This window comes from Hippopotamus amphibius, chromosome 4, assembly GCF_030028045.1.
Source record: "Hippopotamus amphibius kiboko isolate mHipAmp2 chromosome 4, mHipAmp2.hap2, whole genome shotgun sequence".
In the NCBI taxonomy this organism is placed as follows: Eukaryota; Metazoa; Chordata; class Mammalia; order Artiodactyla; family Hippopotamidae; genus Hippopotamus; species Hippopotamus amphibius.
In genome coordinates this window covers 66,135,199-66,158,256 of record NC_080189.1, presented here as the reverse complement: position 1 = coordinate 66,158,256, position 23,058 = coordinate 66,135,199, and the positions used below count along the sequence as shown (strand labels likewise).

Here is a 23,058-nt window from a genome sequence, read left to right as displayed (position 1 = left end):
TTTTTTATTTGTTCTGTAGTTTGACTACAAGATGTCTGGATGTCAGTTTATTTTTAATTTATACTGCTCAATAATTATTGTGTTTCTTGTACGTATGGATTCATACCTACTCATAAGGTTGTTACAAAAGTTAACTTACTTAATGAAAGTCAAGTGCTGTGAACAATACCTTGCATATAGTAGATACTATGTATATGTTTTCTATTGTTATTGAATAATGATTACTTTTATTATCTTCTCCTTTAATATTGCCTCCTCACCCCCGACACCCATTAGGAATATAAAACACTTGTCCATGCCAATCTTCATATCAATTAACTAATCTTTCCTATTTTCCAAATCCTTGTTTCTCTATGCTACTGGTTAATTTCCTCAGACCTACCTCTAAATCACTAATTATCTTTTAAGTTTTGTCTAAGCTGCTGTTTAACCCGTCTGTGCTGGAAGTTAGCCATTCTCTGCCTGACTCTGTGCCCTGTATTTGATCTCTACAGTCTCCACCTAGGCTCCCTGACCTATAGTTTCTGATGGAGCCAGGACAAGAGGCGTCATCAGCAGCAGATCTAAGTTCAGGGGGAGGGAGAGGTCAGGGTACTTAGTCCCCTCTGGTCTCCCTGTGTTATCATAACACTTGCATTTTAAGAGAGTTAACATTTACTTCATTGAGAAGCTGAGATTTATTCTTGATATATGAAAGATGGAAAAACACAAAGGATATTTTTTCTCAAACGAAGACTGAATCTCATTCTTCAGAATCATGACTATCCCCAAATGAACCAAGAAAAACAAATCATTCTTGCATCACCTGATTACTGCCATGCCCGTCATCACTGTTTTATGTGAAATTGCTTCAAGCATGTTAAAGATAAATAAGCAAATCCTTTTCCACTCTAAATAAGAGAAGCAGAGCAATTCTCTTTAGATGTAGCATCTGGTAACAGAATGGGAATTGTTGAATGAAGATAGAGAATCTGATTATAAGAAAGAAAAAAAAATGTTTAGAGATTTGGCATAATGCGATCTAAAGCTTTCAGAAAAGGAAAAAATAAAGACTGCCAAAAAGTGAATTTATGAGATTTTTTTAAAATTCTGACATAAAAGATGGATGATAATTATAAAAATGCTTTGCTACTTTTCTATATATTTTTATTACTTATTTATGTGCAATTACTACAATATTAATGACACAATAAGGTAGAAAGATTGTGAGTTAACTTCTAAATTTAAGAAGGAAGAACAGAATTTTTTTTTAATTTTATTTATTTATTTATTATTTTTTTGGGGGTACACCAAGTTCAATCATCTGTTTTCATACACATATCCCCGTGTTCCTTCCCTCCCTTGACGCCCCCCCCACAGGATTTTTAAAATTAAAGAAACAAATTACATACTGTACACAAAAACTAGTGCATTCGCACAAAGCTTCTTCACCCTCGCTATATTTTACAAATACTCCCTGACCACCTAAATTTAGTAAGCCTGAGAATGGGCACTGCCATAGTTCAGGCTCATTTTTAGTTTCCCTGCAAAGTTCAACGGAACTGAAGCATGTGTATATAATCTCCAGAGCATCTTTTCTCATTCTCAACACCCCTACTTTGAGTTAGTAGCAGGAAATCTTAACCAACTCCTCGGTTCTGTCCAGTGATCATTTTACTTAACCCTAACCTGTCGTAGTCTTGCCAAGGTTCTTGAGACGATACATAACTAGGTCAATTTGGCCAGTCACCTCTAACCATTTTTGAGCTTCCAAAGACCAAAAACCATCCAAAGCTCACTCTTGAGCTTTCCATCTGACCTAACTGTGCTTTTAACCATCCTACAATGACAGAAATAAAACAGTAATGAAGACTAGGATGACAATTATTTGCCTTGATATGCATGAATCTAGTTATTAGGTCAAGGATATTTTACTACCCACGTAAAGGAAATTAACTACAATATTTTAGCAGGTATAAAACATAGTTCAACTACTAAATTATAAAACATTTAAATCAGAAAAATAAAGTCTAATGAAATCTGGTCTGTAACAATTCAAGAGGCTAAAAAGCACTGGTGTTCATGTTTTAGGGTTGGCAAATTAAGCTGTCTCAGAAGTTAGATTTCTCTAAAGAGAAACCCTAAATTCAGTGGAAAGCATCGGTGTGTTTTTTTTAAAAGATGACATTTAAATGAAGGTTTGCTTCAAACCAACAAAGGTGTACATTGTATGTCTTGAAAGTGCTGAAGACATGGCAAGTATGAATATTTCTAAACTCAAACCCAACTTATTCTAGTTTTACATAACTTGATAGAGTAAAATATCAAAGAGGAAATGTGAAACAGCCCATTCTGTGTTGCTGAAAGTTAGACAGGGAAGACAATAAACAAATGTATCTGTCTTGAAAAATGTATAACTGGACTCAGCAAACTAGATACTTTTTATCAATTATTAAGGATGCACGGAAAGGGAATTTTTCAGAATACTTTCCTTCTCCCCTCTGCATTATAGTTTTAAAGGTTCTTTGTTCCTTTGATTTATTGTCCTGTTTGTGCTTTCCAGCCCCAGAGTCATAGTTAAGGGGACAGCTAGAATTAAGGGACTAAGCAATAGTCTGTCAATCTTTGCCCCTTGGGTGGAAGGCTGCTATGAAGCGAATGAAAAATGAAGCATCATTAAGAATAAATTGTAGGTTTAGAGTATGTTCCTTTATTCTCGAAATGGGTTTTCTTTTTTGAGAATCATCTCTTTCCATTTGAACTGGCTTGTATTGTAAGCTGATTGTGGCATTCTGTTTTCATCTGAGTCTGTCCAGATGTTCCTTTCATTTACAGGGGAAAAAAATTCTACTTCTAATACAAAGTTCTGTATTTTTAAGCTCCATCTGATGAGTTAGGCTGCAAAGTCCTAGTAAATTTTTCAGAAACTTATTACTTTTTTTCTTTTAATCTGCACTTTGCTTTCTAATTTGAAAAGAGCTTTTATGGACTTTTTTGTTTTATTATTTTGTTTGATTTGTTTTGAAAGTTTTCTTACCCTTTGCCAATCAGCTAAGTTTTACATTTCAAGGCAGTATCTTCATGTTAAAAGTTGTAATCTATTAATCAGTTTTGAAATATATCAATAAATAGCTTTATTTTCACTTTTTGTTCCCATTGATTATTATTACACATGGATAAATTTCTTTGGAATTACATTTAATTCATAAATACAGAAAACCATAAGTAAATATGAATTAAATATCACAGTGAGCTGAGGAAATGATGAATACACATTTATAATTATGCATGGAAGGGGAGAGGAGAAAATAAAACCCGATCTTCAACATTATTTTTAAAAGCAACTTTAATTAAAATGTCCATTACATAATTCTAAATTAAATCAAAACAATGGAGTTGATGTATATATCAAAACAATGGAGTTAATGTATATATTTATTAAAACACTCAAAAGAGAATAAAAACAAAAGGAAAAATTTGTCTATCACACATGATATATTTCTCACCTATTTTCATTTGAGGGAAAAAAATGTTGGCAAAATCATGGCATTGGTAGAAGAGAAGCTAGGTTTTATTAACAAGTAGCTTGAAAAACAGACTGTTAGGAAAGAACTTCTCAGGCCAGTTATTATAGGAACATCATTGATATCAAAGTCAAGAATTTGCAGAGCCATTTCTCCTATATATCAATATCCAAATATAGGGAAAAGGAAACATCTTCATGTAAGCCCTAGAAGCTGATGGAAGGTTAACGCCCAGACTCCTGACATGACAGGGAGGACTGTACACGGTATGTCGACAAAAAAAGAGAATAATGAAGACTCTCCAATGGTCCAGGCACCCTGACACAGTATGCCATCTTCCAGATCTTGTCCTAACAGTCAAGGTGTCCTCTTTCCTCTCCAGTTTTATCTCTCTTTCCCCTGTCGCCCCCCCCAGGCTGAACTACTTGCAGATGAATTACTGAAAAACCACTGACCAGGACTTCCAGGGGACATGGGTTCAATCCCTGGTCTGGGAATATCCCACATACCATGGAGTAACTAAGCCTGTGCAGACAACTACTGAGCCTGCACTCTAGAGCCTGAGAGCCACAACTACTGAGCCCACACGCTTCAACTACCGAAGCCTGCATGTTTAGAGCCTGTGCTCCACGACAGGAGAAGCCACTGCAATGAGAAGCCCATGCACTGCAATGAAGAGTAGGCCCCACTCGCTACAACTAGAAAGCCCATGTGAAGCAACGAAGACTCAACGTAGCCAAAAAAAAAAGAAAAAAAGAAAAACCGCAATCAACTTTTAACACTTTTAGTTTGGGCTCAAGTTTTATTTCCTTAATAGTAATTCCCTGACTTCTCCAGGCAGCTTGAGTATCTGCATTACTAGAGCCTTGTGCATAATTTTAACTGTCTCTGATGTCATACTCTATTGTAAGCTCCTAGCACCAATCATCATGCCTCGTGTATAGGAGGTGATCAGAAAATGTCAAGTGGATTCACAAAGGAATCAACAGAGCATTTTAGTTCTGCTTAAACTATAGATTGACACGATTTTAAAAATTAACACTTTTTAGTAAGCACTTATTATGATAAACTGATGCTTATTTTTAGTGTATCATTCTGTTTTTAGAAAACATACTATGAAATATTGAAACTAGCTGTAATTCTTACAAGAAAAAGTATAAGTGATTCCAATGTTAACTTTTACTCATTCAAATGATGTTATAGATTTTTAAAAGAGGCAGAATTCTCAGTTACCCAGTGCAAATTGTTGGCTTATACTGAAATTTAACAAGCACGTAGGATTTTTGACACAAAGGATCTGAGGCCAATTTACAAGTCACTTTATAAGAATTGTGTTCTCACTGTAACTTAGAACTATTTCTTAGATGGAACATAGTTTAAATTCGAACAATTTTTAGATACAAAATGTCATCTATCAATCAGGAAAACTAAATGCTCTTTCTAGGTTCTGAGCTACCCAAGACTGGTCAAAGGGACGCAACAAAAATTTTCACGTGTATAAAATTGAGTCTATATTTGGAGAGAAAATGGTTATTTTATATCTTCATAATGGATGATATAGAGTTAAAAGTGTTATCCTAGCCGTATTTATCGAAATGTGATCTTTTCTTTCACATTATCCTGGCTTGTGCTTCTCATCATCACAACTTTTATGTTTTAGTGTGGTTATCCACTGATATTTTTTAGAGCTTTTCCAGTGCCAAGATGGAAAGAAATGCCAGACAGTAGATTTACAAGGGGTAAAGGTCTCTTTAAATACTTTTGAACTGTTCCACTATGCACTGATTTAAGAATTGGATGACCTAAGGCCGTTATTTTCTTCTTTCCACACCTTAATGGCAATTTACACCAACCAACAAACGCCACAATCTTTATACCATACTCCATATCTCTCAAGTGCTAGTACTGTTATATAAGTCCACGCATCACTTTCCACCTGAATGTCACCCCAATTCACCACAGATGAAGGTCTTAGTGATGTTTTAGCATCCTAGGCACTATCACATTCTATATGTTGCCAGCAATGGGACCCTGTTGGCATTTAATTTCACTTCTCCTCCCCCCAAGTAGACCCTAAAACAAAGATTTGAGTGCAAGTAGTGTATTGGAAGGTGAGCCCAGGTAGCACCTTAAAGGTAGTGGAAAAAAGAGACAGAGAAGGAAAGAAAGTCAACTAAGAAATTTACTACTGTGGTTACTTGGAGCCTGATCTAACACAGAGTGGACTCATAGTTCAGACTTATTCATTGAAAATCTGAGGGGGCAGTGGTATTTATCTACAAATTGCCACCAGTCATTACCTTGCATTCCAGTCTGCATGGGCAAAGTGGCGAAGCCAGAAAAATTCCTCTGGCAAAGACACGCACATGCTGATGATTAGAAGTAGGGCTTCTGTATCATGGTAGTTCTAGGAGCAAGATTGAGTAGCAGCCAGGAATAACACTTCTTGGCTTATATAACCCCAAAACATCAAGAGCATGTGTCAAGAAGGCTGATGTCAGCTGCAATGGTGGAAAAATTATTGATCTATTACCCAGTTTCTAGACTTAAGCCATTTCTCATTCCCAATTGAAAGAGACGGTGGGTACCATTAAGGAAGGACCCTGTAACACCACAGCATGTATAGTAGGTATCGCCCCAGTCTGCCCCAGAGAGATCCATGACACTTTTCCATATAGCTGCACATGGAAGGAAGTGGAAAACAGATTCTTCAAGAAATGTTAGATACAAGGTTGAGCTGTAACTGATACTGAGAACCCTTTTTATGGCATAGGATGTACAGCAGAGAGCATATGACCATGGACCCCTCTGGTCCTACTATATACCTTTATCACCTGAAAGCTGCCAAGCTAATAAAGTTTTTAATGGCCTCTTAAATGCCCAGCTGAGTCTTCAGCCTGAGGATGATACTCTCAGTGGTTGGAGATTGGGATGCTGTTCTTCAAGATTCAGTGTATAGGGACTTCCCTGGTGGCACAGTGGTTAAGAATCCACATACCAATGCAGGGGACATGGGTTTGATCCCTGGTCCAGGAAGATCCCACATGCCGAGGAGCACCTAAGCCCGTGTGCCACAACTACTGAGCCTGTGCTCTAGAGCCTGCAAGCCACAACCACTGAGCCCATGCACCGCAACTACTGAAGCCCAAATTCTCTAGGGCCCATGCTCCACAACAAGTGAAGCCACCGCAATGAGAAGCCCACGCACTGCAAGAAAGAGTAGACCTTGCTCGCCATAAGTAGAGAAAGACTGCATGCAGCAACAAAGACCCAACACAGCTAAAAATAAATAAATAAATATTTTTAAAAAGAGAGAGAATTACCCAAGAATGATAATAGTATCATTTAAAAAAAAGATACTGTGTATACTTTAAACCAAACCCATTATATGGTGATATTTTCTCAAAAGCTAAAATACATAGGGTTGGGTCCAAGGTATGGAAATAGGGGTAAACTCTCTCGTCATCACTCTCACAACTTTAGGCTCTACTGGATTAGAGGCACTGGTTTGGGAAGGGGGATGGGATGGGTTGCTTCTATCAAAGGACATAACAAGGGTTTGCTACTAAACCTACAGCTGTGGTTGCCAGTTGGACATTTTGGTACCAAATTACAAGCAGGCAAAGAAAAAGTTACTATACTGGGAAGAATAATGGGACCTGATTATCATAAAGACATAAGGTTGCTGCTAGTAATAGAGGCAGGGAACAGTATGTCTGAAATTCAGATGGTTATGCTGGATGTCTCTTCCTGCTTCACCGTCTGCAGCGGTAACTGTGAATGGACAATAAACCATGCACAATCAGTTATCACACTGGTAAGAAAAGACACAAAACTATAATGGTAGATTGATACAAAGAATTTTAAGATACTGAGAGAAAAATGTTTCTAAATTCAATTGATATTTAGAGAAATTTAATTGTTATCCTTATTACTTTTCAGTATCATTATCATTATGAAATAAGATTTTTTAATTTAGAAAATGGGTTATGGATAACGTACAATTAAAATGAGATAAAGTTGTATATACAAAACCACGTTTCTTTAATACAAGAACTTGTTTGAAAAGATACAGTGTAATAAGTCTTTAATTGAAAATTGAGAAGGTTAAGCTATTTGTTAAAGAACATCTATTTCTAATTTCAAAGGTTATTAAAATCAATTGAGAAACTCTGTTTCACTATATCCTTTCATTCCACTTCATAGCACTCATATTGAACCCCACAGGGCTTGGACAATGACAGCAAGTTGGTTATTATGCAGCAACATTTTAAGGTCTGTTGGCTTATTATGTAGCCATTAAGAAGATTGATTTTTTTCTTAAAGTAATTTTCATATTTTTGATTAAACCTTCCCATGAATTTATTTTTAGAGTTGTGGGACATGTCAGAGATGTATGATAAAGTAAATTAAGCCTAAGTTGAAGCCTCATTTAAACCACTATTTTATATTTTATGTTAACACATTTAACTAATTTTCTCCTGTGTGAGGCAGTACTATTTTTTAGCTGTTTATTTATGCTTTGCTTCCATTGCTATGCTGACTACCTTTTGTGTGTCTCTGCAGATACCTTCTCCATCTTTTGCCACCCTGTTCTGTCCCCCCAGGGTGCTGAACTCAGGAGGCATCAATGATTCTGTTGCTCACAGGCTTTGGCTTCAGCCAATGAGACAAAGCCAAGAGATGAGAAAGAGTGGGGAGAGTAGTGTGAAGATATTCACTCTTTCACATTTCCCCATGTGACATCACCTCTGGTCATCTGTGGTCTGCTGCCACACGACCTTCTTTATAAACTTCCTTCTCCATGATCTGATCGTTGCTACTTTCCCTGACCTCTTTCAACCTAGGGCTAGTAAAGGCCCTCTGGTTGTTAGCTGCACAGGCATAGCACACCACGCCTTGATTTTTCTAAGCCATTCTCTCACCATCGTAAAGAGTCATTTTATTAAACTCTCCTTCATGGCCAAGCTCGAACCCACATGTGTGTCTTACTAGGATCCTGAGTGATGTAACTACTATATTTCTCTTCCCTACAACAAAAATCTAGAAAAGTAATACAGCCAATAACTGCTTTTGAATTCATAACTTATAACTGCTGCACTTGACTTCCTTAGACACACACACCTTTACTTATAAATCCAAAATGAATGATTGAAGTTTTTCCTTTAGAAACAAAACACCTTTTTTTGTACTTTCTCACATCACTTTTTGGTTAGTTTATCTCAAGCTTTTTGTGTGTGTGTGTGCTATTCTCCTCCCATCCTCTACTTCTTCCAAGTGAACCAAGTATCTATATATACTGTATTTTCCCATTACATCAGCCCTCTCTCCAGCTAATGACAAACTCTTTTAGTTTGGAAAAGTCTTAAACAGTCTTCAAGTCCTACTTTTAACCAATGCTCAAATGAATACAATCAGTTATCTACTGGACATTTTACCAAGTTATCTGACTTAATATGCTCAAATATTATCTTTATTTTTCCATCTGGCTTGCTACTTTTCTTGAATAATGAATGGTAGCATATCCTTATCAAACTAGAAACCGTGTTCCTCCTCAGCTTCTCAATTTTACTTTCTCTGACATCTAGTAATAATGGTTATTATAATGATAGCACCAACTATGTGTTGGTTACCCTTTATATACAGGCTCTAAAATCAGTATTCCACTCAAATTATTTTATGTAACATTTACAATAATAACTAATATTTATTAGCAGATTATATTTATCACATAGCACACTAAGAGTTTAATTTGTATTGGCTCAATCGTCATAACATCATTTTGATGTTAAATGTCACCACCACTTTCCCAGGTGACATTGAAGCACAGTAAGTTATGTAGTTCCCTAACATTAACACAGATCACAGCTGGCATAACTTGAATGCAGGTGGTTTGAGTTACAAAATCATGCTATATAACCACCGCATTATTTTCTTTTTTCTAACTTCGTATGGGAGAAATATTATCCAATTTCACAGATGAGAGAACTGATTCCCAAAGGTGCTTGATTAACTTGCCCAAGATTATACAACTAGTCAGAGGTAAACATGGATGCCACCATACTTTTTCTTCCAAAATTCCCAGAAACATAACTTTCATTAAAATTTGCTTGTAGGTCCTCCAAAATTTTTTTCTTCTAAAATGTGCAACAAACATCACTATTTGAACAAACTTGAATGAAAAAATAATATTTATGGGCCATTCTTTAGGTAAAAATTGTGTGTACAACTTATGTGTGCCAGACACTATAAGCACCATAGCTATACAGCTAGGAAGAAGAGGAGCAAGGATTACAACTTAGATTTCTCACAGCAAAGCCTAGCTCTTTCACCTATTTTATGCTATTATCAAATTGTACAGAAAATAACTCTTTAAATTTCCCCTATTTCCTCTCCATTTTTATCACTATTGCCTCATCATTTTTCTCTTGAATTACCCCAATAAGGCCATAATTGTTCTTCCTTCTTCCTTCCTCATCTCTCCCGACTCACTGCGCACGTTATTTTTTTAATGTTTTTTTCATAATCAAAATTCAATTGCAGGGAGAGAATATTTGTATAGCATATATCTGATAAGGGACTAGTATCCAAAATATATAAAGAACCCTTAAAACTCAAAAATTAGAAGACAAATGACCCAATTAAAACATGGACACAAGATTGGAAGAGATATTTTTCTAAAGATGATATAAAAATAGCCAAGAAGCACATGAAATGATAATCAATATCATTAGTTATTAGGGAAATACAAATCAAAACCACAAAGAGACACCACTTTACACCCACTAAGATATCTATGATCAAAAAGATGGACAATGACAAGTGTCAGTGATAATGTGGAAATACAGGAATTCTCATGCATTGCTGGTAGGGATATAAAATGGTGCAGGTGCTTCGGCAATGGTTTCATTTTTTTCAAAAAATTAAACCTAGAGTTATCATATTACCCAGCTATTGTGCTTTTCATTATAGACCCAAAAGAATTGAAAATATATTGAAAAAATACATATACACTACCAAATGTAAAATAGGTAGCTGCATAACACAGGAAGACCAACTAGATGCTTGGTGATGACCTAGAGGGGTGGGATAGGGAGGGTGGGAGGGAGGCTCCCACCTAGAGGGAGGGGACATGGGGATATATGTATAAATACTGCTGATTCACTTTGCTGAACAGTGGAAACTGGCACAACAGTGTAAAGCAATTATACTCCAATAAAGATCTGAAAAATATATATGTATATATATTCACCAAAAAAACTGTACACAAATGTTCACAGCAGCATTATTCTTAATAGCCAAAAAGTAGAAACAATTCAAATGTCCATCAATTAATAAATGGATAAACAAAATGTAATATATGCATAAAGTGGAATATTTTTCAGCTATAAGAGGAATGAAACACAACATGAGTGAACCTGGAAAGCACTATTCTCAGTGAAATGTCATTCACAGACACATGTTGTATAATCCTGTTTATATGAACTGTCCAGAATAAGCAAATCAGTAGAGCCAGCAGACTAGTGGTTGTCAGGGGCCAAGGGGAGGGAAGAATGGGAAGTGAATGCTAATGGGTATGAGGTTTCTTTTGGGCCAAGCCTTTTACTATAACTATTATACTACACTTGATCTTAGCCAAAAATCTGAGAAGCAATACTATAACTAGTATAATGTTAGATTATATTACATATACTATATTAGTCAAAATAGACTTAGCAATGCTGTAGGAATGAACCATGGTAAAATCTAAGTAGCCAAACACAATCAAAAGTTAATTTCTCATGCATGCTGCATGAAGTATCTCATACTTAATATCATTTACTAGAAAGATTTGAACTCATCAAACCATTGGTGAAATGTTAGCTGTATCAAACAGGGAATAAAAGGAAAGACAGATTTGTTTTAACCATCCTTCCACTGATGCCATCCTCAGTAAAATATATATTTACAGTATGGGCTATATTTTTGTCATTTGTTTTTTTTTTTCTTTTTAAAAAAATTCTTTAGCTAACAGATAAATTTGTATAAAGCCCTGAAAATTCATTGCTCTTTAGTGGCCTATAAAGACTTTTGTCTTCCTAATTTAAATACGTTTTGATGCCTTGTTAAAGATAAAATAAGCATCTCTCATGCAGTTAGTTTTCACATCATTTTATGATTATAAGAAATAAAATTAAATTTTGTAGTCAACAGCCCGCTAATTTTTGTAGTTTAGTAATAAAAACTTAGATGTAATGGAAATATGTAGTGATTTACCTTGTAAATAATCAAATGATCAAAATAATTTATAAGGACATAAAATAATTTAAGGACTTTTTTTTAACATAAAGTAAATTCATATTTTGTTACTCTGATAAACAGCTAGTCAGTTAAGACATTACTTGTCAAACTTTAAGGAGTATTCAAAAGTCCTTAGCAGTAGCTCAAATTTCAAATTTGCTATATTTCAAAACATTTAAAATTATATAATGAGACAGAATTTGAAAATAAGCAACACATTCTTAACAGCAGGATCAGCCCCTTGGGTAGACAAAATATGGATTGGCCTATGTGATATAGCTTGAGGGTGTCTCTCCAAGGACACTCCTACTTGCAACTCTGTCTTAAATTCCAATTAAATATTCAGTCACCCAAGTCTTTATTGATTATCTACTATGTACCACACTTTGTTCAAAGACTTGAGAATTCAACAGAGAACAAAAATGAAGACCCTGTCCATTTTCCTGATACCTTAGTCATTCATTTTCACCTTGATAAGGTTTGCCATGTATATTAAGGCTGCCTATACTATCAACGTAATACTTTTCTTTAAAGTGATTTATTTTACTTAAATCTATATAAGAAAGAAAAGATATTAGTTCAATACATATTAAACAGGTAACATTTGCTCTTAATAGACCGTAATTATAAGGAAACTGATATAAGGAAAACGAAAGAACTTTATTGATTCCATTTGGTAAAGGCTATGACCCTGATGATTCTGAACCTGTGGAATGCTCTCCCTATATTTAAAGGGGGAAATCAAAAACTGTTTGAGAAGACTTAAGGCTACAAAAAACCTGGAACTTTTCATATAATCAAAAGAATCACTGAGTGATTTCTTTTTAATGTGATGTCTCAACACAAATTATCATCACTTCGGAGAACAATTTAACCTCCACTACACTGGGTTCCTTGGCTGTAAGCATTTGCCCTTCTGTGAAATCTTTTTCTTAAACACAAAATATTCTGTACAGATTACTTGTATTGTGAAAGTAACTCTGTATTTTAAGTGACCTCATAAAGACAGGAAGTCTTCTCCTGAGATATTAAGACTGAGTAGTTTATAACGGAAGAGACCCACTGTGCTCAGGCCTCAAACCTCTGAGATTCTAATAAAAGGGAAAAGTGGAAAGAGTTCAAAAGTAAGCAGAAAGCAGACTTAACTTTCTTCACAACTTTGCCTTTGAATCATGTAGAAGGTGATAGGGTAAATAGCAATTCTCATTTTCAATTTATAAAATGGTTTAACTCAATGGGTAATTAATAAATTCTTAAATAATCAATATATTCCCAAATTAAACTTCATTTTAATTACTTAACTGAGGTGTAACAAATATTACACCTGTGTGTTGTAAATTTATTATCTCATTTGTGAAAAAAATAAGTCCAAGCTGAAATTTTTATTAAGGAAAAAACAAATTATTAGTATGCTGGACGGTCTTTATTTGCCCAACTAGCGGTACTCTTTATTTACCTCCACCCTACTCTGTGTTCTGGAAGACTTAACTTCTCTGAATTACATCAACAAGCTCCTTTGTCCTCTGACAGTCTATTCAATTGGGTAAGCCCCAGCAGGAGGTTAGAGGAAGGGTGGACAATGAGGTCTGAATGTGTTTTTTCTTTCTGGCTTCCTTTCTGTGGGATGAAATGGGTTGATGAGCCCCTTGACTAAAGATCTCCACTCCTGTCAAGGAATTCCTCTCAAAACAGCCCTTTTTGTCCTTTTGCTCCTTTTGTCCTAAGGGTGGTATGAGTGCCACAATTCACTAGTCTCAAGGCACAGCACTACTTCTTGTGGTTTCCTTATACTTTGTCCACACACTTTTAAAAAACAGTCATTTTATTAAACACTCCTTAAATTACCCAATTTGAATGTATCACATTTTTTATGCTACTAAGTCCCCGACTAGCTCAGTCATTTATCTTCTTAAGAACTTCAGTGGTTTGGGGCCAAGCACACAGCACATAGAATTAAACTTTCATAAGAAGAACTAGGTTTTTTTGTTTGGTTGGTTTTTGTTTTTTCGGGCCGCGCCGCCCAGCATGTGGGATCTTAGTTGCCCAGCCACGGCCTGAATCCATGCCCCCTGCACTGGAAGTGCAGAGCTTTAACCACTGGACCACCAGGGAAGTCCCAAGAAGACCTAGTGGTTTTTAGTTTGTTTGTTTGTTTTTTGTTTTTGGCTGTGTCGACTTAAAAAAAATGCACAACGTGAGAGTTGCGAATTGAGTTTATTTGGAGCAAAATTAGGACTGCAACCTGGGAGGCAGCATCCCAGATAGCTCTGAGAAACTGTTCCAAAGAGGCGGGGGAAGATGAGTATATATGTATTCTTGGTAAAGGAGGAGTACCTTCAGTCAAACACATTTTTTCGTAGGGGGTTTCTGCTAGTCACGAGGAGCAGATGTCACCATGCAGGGATTTAGTGCTTTTCTAGGTATGAGGAGATGCAAGGGTTGGGCTCATAAAATCAGCTCCTGAAAACATCTAACTATCTGAAGACCTGTTCCGCCCATCCTCCAAAGCACAGAGTGCCTCATTCCTGGTCTCCACCCTGAATTTCCTTCAAAGGAAGTGAAAGGGCAGTAGCTACAGCAGCACAAAGTGGTTTAATTCTTGTATAGACAGATGGCAAGTTTCAATTTACAGTTGACAGCTGTGTTGGGTCTTAGTTGCTGCACACTGGGCTTTCTCTATTTGTGGCGAGTGGGGGCTACTCTTCATTGTGGTGGTGGGCTTTTCATTGCAGTGGCTTCTCTTGTTGCGGAGCACAGCCTCTAAGTGCACAGGCTCAGTAGTTGTGGTGCACGGGCTTAGTTGCTCTGAAGCATGTGGGAATCTTCCCAGACCAGGGCTCGAACCCAAGTCCCCTGCACTGGCAGGTGGATTCTTAACCACTGCACCACCAGGGAAACCCAGAAGCATGGAGTCTTAACCACTGGACTGCCAGGGAAGTCCCAGGACCTACTTTTAAAATGATGTTTTCTCATAATTAGGTTATATTTCAGAGGAAACATTCTGCATTATCATTAAAATTTTGATTTCTTGTTCTCTATTCTATTACATCTTACAGTCTTTTAGGAGGAAAAAGTTTGTAGAATAAAATACAAGGTTGCAAAAATAGCTAAAATATTATATTATCTGATTGAAAATACATATTAAAATAAAATTTTTTTCTCTTATAGAAGATTCATTTTCAAATTTTACTGACTTGTTTTGGCTACTATGGAGTAGCTAGGAACAGATTTAAACTCCCACTGTGAATACAATGAAAACTGGAAAAAATTCTAAATTTAAAAAAGCAACAATTTTTAGGTACTGAAAAGCTACGACCCAGGGCTCTCTATGATCCTCGAGAGAAGGGAGAAAGATGAGGTGAGCCCTACATTCACTGGCTTTCCTACTGAGGCATTTTCCAAACTGTTGTTAGCCAGGAAAATAGAGCCCAATCAGAGAGTACAGTCTCACTGGGTGGAGAAAACAAAGATCAGAGTTCAGGGTTGCATACTTAGTTGGGATTTGAGGATCAGGGTACTACAGAGAAGGATGCCAAAAATATGCATTAAAATTTCCCTCTGGTCTTTGGCCAACTCAAAAGGTTTGCGTGTTTCTTATGAAGCACTGGGAGATCTAGCAAAGGATAGCTGTTGGGATACAGAAAGTCTGAGTAGAGATTTTAGAAGCTGCACAGACTGGATTTTGGCCCCACTAGACAGAAAATCCTTCACAAACAGGGCTTTTAGTCTAGAAAGGTCAGCCTTACAAGTGAGGACAAAAAACTAGGAGTAAGAGGATTACTAGCATAGATCAGGGCTACAAGTCCTTAAATTAAGTCATTCAAATTAGGTGCTGGTAATTTACTGCTTGCCAGAGCAAAACATGACTAAATCTAGAAGAATATAATATGATATAATCAAGAACTTCCACATATGAGAATTCACAATGTTTAACATAAAATTAAAAATTACTAAACAAGCAAAAACAGCAACAACAACAACAGGTAGTCATTGATATTCAAGATGTAAAACAGTCAATAGGTTCAGACCCAGAGATAATTAAGGAAATGAAATTGCAGAAAAAGACTTCAGAATTACTGTGATTAATATATTAAAGGTAATAGAAAATAATGAGGAATTGAATGAAAAATGAATGATTTTTTCAGAGCTTTAAAATCTATAAAAAGTCTTAATAGACATTTTAGGACAACAGAACAGCAAAATATAGTATCTGAAATTAATAACTTACTGAATAATTTTAATAGTGCACTGAACAGAGAAGGCAAGATTCGTGAATATGGAGATAAAATGTAAGTAAAACCCAGGAAAAGTGTGGGGATCCTCTCTAAGACTGTGGCCATCTGAAGTTTCTCCTTCTCACACTAGTTTAGGTCTGCCTTCCACAATTCATCGAAGTGACATTTAAGTGTTCCTACCAGTTTGTAGCTACAGCAGCTTCTGCTCCAGGAAGACTTATTTTATCTATGATTCTTTATATTTGCCTGTCTCTTCAGATTTTGCATGGTGGTTTGCCCTGTAACATCAGTTCTCTGATAAGACCAAGATAAGTCATTGATTTTCAGATTTTTTTTCATGATTTTTCTTATAAGGATAAGAGTGATGACTTCTAATTTTCTTACATGTCAGAGTTGAAACTGGAAATTTGCGTACACCTTTAAATAAACTTTTTATTTTAGAATATTAATATACATTTTTCAGAATTTATTTCTTAATCCAAAACCAAAATGTCCTAAATAACAAATAGACATTTTTCAGTGTCCTTTTTTCTTTTTTTTTTTTGGACAGGTTCAGTCTCTTCCAAGGAAACACTATGTCTGTAGTTGGTCCTTGCATGGTGCTGGATCAATTGGATTACACATATTTAAATTTAAAAGAACCTGGACCTGTATTTATACCACATACAAAATTACTCCAATATTGGTCATAGACTTAAATGTGAAAGCTAAAACAAACAAGCCTCTTCATACATAAAAAGTACAATATGTCCATGCAGTAGCCATAAAAATATTGACATTTGTTAAAATTAAGAGCTTTTGTTCATTAAAATAAATTATTAAGAGAATGGAAAGGCAAGCCAAAACTGAGAGAAAATAACCTCAATATATATGTATCGACAGGCTTATATCCAGAACATACAAAGAATTCCTATTAAATGAGAAAAAGAACGTTAAATTGTTTATGAGTAAGATCTAAACAATACTTCCTAAAAGAGAATATCAAAATAGCCAATAAATATATAAAAAGATCCTCAAAATATTAGTTTTCAGAGGACTGCAAGTTAAAACCACTCCATAGTCACCAGAATAGCTAAACTGAAAAAGACCAAAAGAGAATGCATGAGGGTGTGGAGCAAAGAGAACTTTTGCTGTCATCACCAATTTGGGAAAATATTTGCCTTTTCCAACAAATGCCAAACATAATCCTTGACCTACCAATTCCTGCACGATAATAAAAAACAACGTATTACTGATGCAACAGCATGTATGAATCTGACAAACTTAATGTTGAGTGAAATAAGCCAGACACAAAAGAGTACATGATGTATGAGCCTATTTACAGGAAGTTCAAAAAGAAATTAATATGGTGATGAAATCAGGATAGTGGTGTGTATGTGGTGGGAAGTACTGTCTGGGTACAGATTCAAGGAAGTCTTTAGGGAGGTCTAGAATGTTTTATATCTTGATTAGGGTAGTGGTCACACAAATGAATCAACATATAAAATTTTATCAAGCTGTATATTTAAGATTTGAGCACTTTATTTTGTGTAAGTTATATCTCTATTTTTTAAAGAGACACATTCTCCTTCCCCATCCAAATGAATCTATGTAAGTTTGAAATCTCTGCTCCTCACACAAATCAATTTTTTGTCCTGCTGCACCAACCAAGTGGAAATATTTTCTTCAAAATATAAAAAGTATTTTTCTTTAAAATTTAATTGTTAATATATTTTTCATAATAATAATGTTAAGCTTCCTTTTGATTGTTCATGTTGTAAAAAACTGAATCAGCCTGCTGTCAAGTGTATACAGAACCATCTACTCTAATTTTTTGGTCAAATATTGAAAAGTGGGAGTGTGACCCTAATCAAAGATCTAAAGCAAACATATTTTTAGAGTTGAATGAAAGTTTCTGCTGCATATTGTCCCCCAATTAAAATGTCTAATTTAGTGGTCCCTTCATTGTCTGATGACAAGTCCTTGAATTAAGAACAAAAGACTGTAACTACCAGTTAACCCTTTATGTACAGTTTTTCTTAGGTTTGCAGAATATTTGCTTAGTACTAGTCTGTCAATTCCAATTAAAGTATTTAGTAAAAATGTAATAAGCCAGGAATCTAGAGATACAGAGCGGGGAAAATTTACACTAGTTTCACAGAAATATAATCTGTATGTAATATCAAGTATCTTTTGGGGCATTTGTATTAATGATGGATCAGCCATTTGGGAGTGAGTATAGCAGAAAGCTCCTTATATTAGGAATCTGGCATCAACACTATTTAATCATGGTGCATTGGCCAAAGCTCTGGGTGTCAACTTTCTTCTACATATAAAATAAAGGGTTATTTCTAAAGTTCTTCCATTCTATTGCCTAAGAGAAAGTTCCACAATAACTTTTTAATATACTATATTATGACTTTCTCTATAGTAGCCATATATGTGCACTTATTAGAAATTTAACCATTTTTTCATTCTTTGTATACATCAGTGCTTTGCTAACTCTGAGAAAAAGAGAGCCATTTTGATATATGTGGCAGTACTACTTTAAGAAAAGATCATGGCATACATTAGATTTCTCCATTCTCTCTCCCCTTTTCACTTATGTAGTGTGAAAATATTCTACAACTTGATTAGGGTAGAGATTGATTACACTATGCCCATCCCTGAACGCTATACCTGATTACAAAAATCCTCATCTCAGTCAGCAATTTCCTCTCAATCCTATACCAAAAACTGTACCCAGAAAAGTTGTGAGGGCCCTGTTACGTAATCAGGTCCAGCCTGTCCAAATATAAAATACACAATTAACAAGCCAACAAACTGTCAAATAAAATATTTTCTACCTTTGCAAAAACAAACATACCTTTACAACAAAAAAATTTTTTAGTGTGGTAAAGGAATAGTAAAATGAATAGCACAGTTTCAAAATTAATTTTATTTCTTGCCCAAAACAGCGCAAGACAAGGCAGCCTGGACAGGGAAGGAGGACATTTCTTGGAGGCTCTAAGGTTTCTCTGGGGGCTGTGCCCAGAGTCCCTGTGCCAGGCACTGCTGTCTGCAACCTGAGCAGCACAGCTCCACCCACTCCCCACTGACAGGAACCCTGTAAAGCAGCCTGTCGGGAGAGTGTGTCCTCCAGAGTGCAAGCTCACACCTCTCTGTTCTCTGATCAAAGAGTAAAGCTTTCCTTTGCTTCTGAACCAAACTCAGTCTTCTCCTATTGGGGGCAAGTTACACCAGGCAGGAGAACCCCACTTAGTGATCCTAAGCACCCATTCTGCCCTAAAGTTGCAGAGGATCACTTGGTGGGGATGTCGCACTGGAAGGAAGAGTCCCCCCAAGACCCAACCTCCAGGGAAACAACCTGGGGAAACAGACCCCCTTGACTGCTAGTGTGAACCTCTCTCTGACCTGAAGCTTCTCTTCCAAAACACAACCAAAGTGTGATCGGGGATACCCAGGCCACAGCAATGAGCCTCGACATCAGGTGACACGTGCCTACGGGCAAAAGACTTAGATACCTTCACTTTTAGGAACACTTCACATGCGACTATTATGCTCTCGTGAATATTTGAGCCACGTATCTTAAATTGCCTGTGTCCTTTGTCTCCAAAAGGTAAGACGGAAGGTGGTCACTCAGGGATACGAGGAGTTAGGGTTGAGGCCTTGGGACCATCAAACATACCCAGAGGTGGCTGGGAGAAGTCCTGCTCCTCCACTCGGGGTTCTGACGGTGCCCACGCGTAGCAGGAAGCAGTTACAGCAAAGAGCCTGCGCCCATCAGCGCCCCTCAAGAAGGAGGAACAGGACAAAAGGCAGAGGAGGGATTTGTCGCCGGCAAAGCCCATTAACAGTTCCCAGGAAATAAAAATACAAGGCGGGCAATAAAATAAAGTCTAACTTTTTTTCTTCTCCTTTGTGCTTGGTCTGGTTTCATTTGGTCACAGGGGGCTGTGCAGCGTCCTCGCACCCAGCACCTCAGACCAGAGTGCCCAGTGTGAAGTGTCTGCACCTGACACCGCAGCTCAGTGGGCCGTGTGCAGAGGGCTGCACACAGCACCTCAGTTCAAGGTGGCGGTGGTGGGCCGAGCCCAGAGACGCTGTGCCCGCACCGCTGTCTGGCGCTGTGAGCAGCGCGCCTGCGCCAGCCTGCAAGAGCTCCGCCCCCTCCCCCAGCTGATAAGATCCCTATAAAGGAGCCCTGACGTGGCCTGTCAGGGAAAGCATGCGCTGTAAACCCGGAGCTCACACCTCTCCATTCTTTGATCAAAGAACAAAGCTTTCCTCTGATTCTGAACCAAGAAAGGAAGGAAGGAAGGAAGGAAGAGAAAGAAAGGAAGGATGGAAAAAAGAGGGAAAAAAGGAAGGAAAGAAAGAAAGGAAAGAGAGGAAGGAAGGAAGGAAGGAAGGAAGGAAGGAAGGAAGGAAGGAAGGAAGGAAAATTCTTGTCCATGCCTGGAATTCTCTGCTCACTTGATGATCCCAAGCTTCTTTAAAAGTCTTGGAAGAAGCCTGAGGCTCAGGCAAGGTTTGGGGGTTTTTTTTTGTTTGGCCACAATACGGGGCATGTGGGATCTTAGTTCCCCAACCAGGGATCAAACCCCTGCCGCCTGCAGTGGAAGCACGGAGTCTTAACCACTGGACTGCCAGGGAAGTCCCAAGGCAAGGTTTTATTTGAGACTCTTCAGAATTTTCTTTGTTCTACAACTGAATGTGATGATGGCAGTTCCCCTGCCTCCAGCTCTCCCCACTCACCATCCATTCCTCCTCCCTGTCTCTTCCCACCCCAAGAAGACTACAGTTGAGGGGTCTCCAGTGCCCGCAGGCACCCTCACAGCCAGGATCCATAGACATCTCTGCTAACAGCTATCTCTTTACCCCTAGGGTCCAAGAAGGAAGACACCCACTTCAAACAGGCCAACAAGAAGAGAGACTCCAAGAAAGAGCTCCCAGGGGATGAAGGATGGTCTCGGGGCTTCTGGAACAGACAATCCAGAGCCCCAGTTACGGTGGTATGCTCTAGAAGGTGGAGCACAGTCTCTGGGTTGTCATATGCCCTTGGCCCTGTGGGGAGTGACATGGAAAACGGCAGCTTCAGCACCTGCCGGGGTGAAGACCCCTATTGTCCAAGTCTAAGAGTTGTATTGACCCTAAAACTACTGGAGTGGCAAAATTTAGGATGTTCAACAGGGCGTAAGGATGTAAAAATATTAACTGTGTACCAAACATCAATGCTGTAAATAAAAAGCGGAATATTGGCAAGAATACTCAGTGAACAGAAAATAATCCTATGGCTGGTGCTTATAGGCAATCACATCCGGTCCTAGGCAGAATATAAAGCATGTGGGTTTTGTATTAATGTCCTCCTACCTCTCCATGTCCCTTCTGCCCTCTCTCAGGATGAGGAACCTGTTCAAAACCTGGTCCAGTATTGTCTCACTCAGAATTACTCTCCTCAAAGAGGTAACTTTTAAATTTTTCCTTTCCTTCTTACCCCTGGAAACTCCCTTGGTCTTGAGGGACAGGATGTCGGCTAGGTGAAAGGGAAAAGGCAAGGACAAGAAGAGCACTCTCTTCAGCAGAATCCTCTTAGAGAAGTTTTTACAAACGATACTCACTGGAAGAAATAAATCTTTCATTGATCGAGATCCTGATATTACAGGAAACTTTGTTGAAGAGATTTTTGGGGCCAATGCATTTTGTATTTAGCTACCTAGGTTGAAATTAGGGAGAATATCACAATCGCAATGGTGCATTTTGGAAAATATAATGAAGATATACACGGTTGTGAAGATTTTTTTTAACCTACGAAAATTAAAAGTACTATCACATTGCATAAATAATGCTGGTGATGAAGGGGAAGATAGAAAGGCAGAATGGAGGTTGTATGAAAATAATGTATACAATTTCTATTAAGAAATAAGTTAAACAGAGAAAACATCATTATAAGTTCTTCAGAGTGAAATAAACAACTAGAATCTTAGCTGTCTCCTTCATAAGAAAAAAAAATAGCAAGTGTTTTTTCAAACTTTGTAGACATTTAAATCTTAAGCATCTATTCTAGATTTTCATTTTTCTACTTTACAACCTAGTAATGATTTTTTAGATGTGCTATTAATGACTCCATTCTCTTTCACTAACATGAGATTATAATTATTTCACTGGAAATCACTACTATATATTATTTTATACTTTATTTCTTCCATAATTTTGTTCATGTATTAGTCTCATACAGTACATACCTTATAAGATATTATAAGATAAGAAATTACCAAGAGAGATTTAATACAGGAATAACAGTGGTATATGGTGTCTCTACTTATTCATTTATGCTTACATAACTTTGGAGGTGCTCAAAGGGTTCCACAAATAGAGTCATTAAAGCTTAGTACTGCTGTGAGGTGCACTTGGCTATTATCATTATAGTTTATTATTCAGACAAATCAAGTTTCCCCTGGAGTGCTGAATGGCTCCAGTAGAAAGTGTTGGCTTTTTAATATTCTGTATCTGAGAGTTCACATTTCAGGTTTATAGAATCAGCTCATTTTTCCTAGGATTGTCTCTTGTGAGTTACTAGCCATTATCCACTTTCTGTAGCATAGCAGAAACAGGGCTTTCCCAGCTTTTAGAAAGCCTTGTAGGTGAAAGGCCATTTGTGCTTCCTTCCAGAGATATGGAAAAGAGGCAAAATAGTTGAGGGATGGAAAGGAATCAGTGGGTGGTTTGTTTTCCAACACCACCAAACAATGCTCCAGTCCTCCATGAACACATACTGCGTATCCTACAGATTTAACTGAATTCTGACTCTACCTGGAGACAGTGTCACCCATGCTATGCAGCCCAGGCAGCAGACCTGTTTTTAACCATGCAGGCTAGTTGTGTTTTATCAACAAGAGTCCACAAAGGCCCATGAGAAAATCAAACTGAACTGGCTAGATCCAGGATAGCGAACCAAGGAGGCTGAAGGTCACCACTTTCCTTGCCTTGATTTATCTCGAACCCCTGAGAGCTGAAGGACACACCCTGATGCATCTCTGTGTTTGTTTCAAATGTACCTG

At 37.3% G+C, this 23,058-nt stretch overlaps 1 protein-coding gene across 1 annotated transcript in view; it reads left to right on the top strand.

The window, feature by feature from the left end:
- VWDE (von Willebrand factor D and EGF domains) overlaps positions 1-21,240 on the top strand; it is a 91,840-nt gene extending 70,600 nt beyond the window's left edge. The window contains exons 28-30 of the mRNA XM_057732576.1: positions 19,617-19,837; positions 19,948-20,126; positions 20,885-21,240. Coding sequence (XP_057588559.1) covers positions 19,617-19,837; positions 19,948-20,126; positions 20,885-21,240 — 756 coding nt within the window. The remainder of the gene's footprint in view (positions 1-19,616; positions 19,838-19,947; positions 20,127-20,884) is intronic.
- The last annotated feature ends 1,818 nt before the right edge of the window (positions 21,241-23,058 follow it).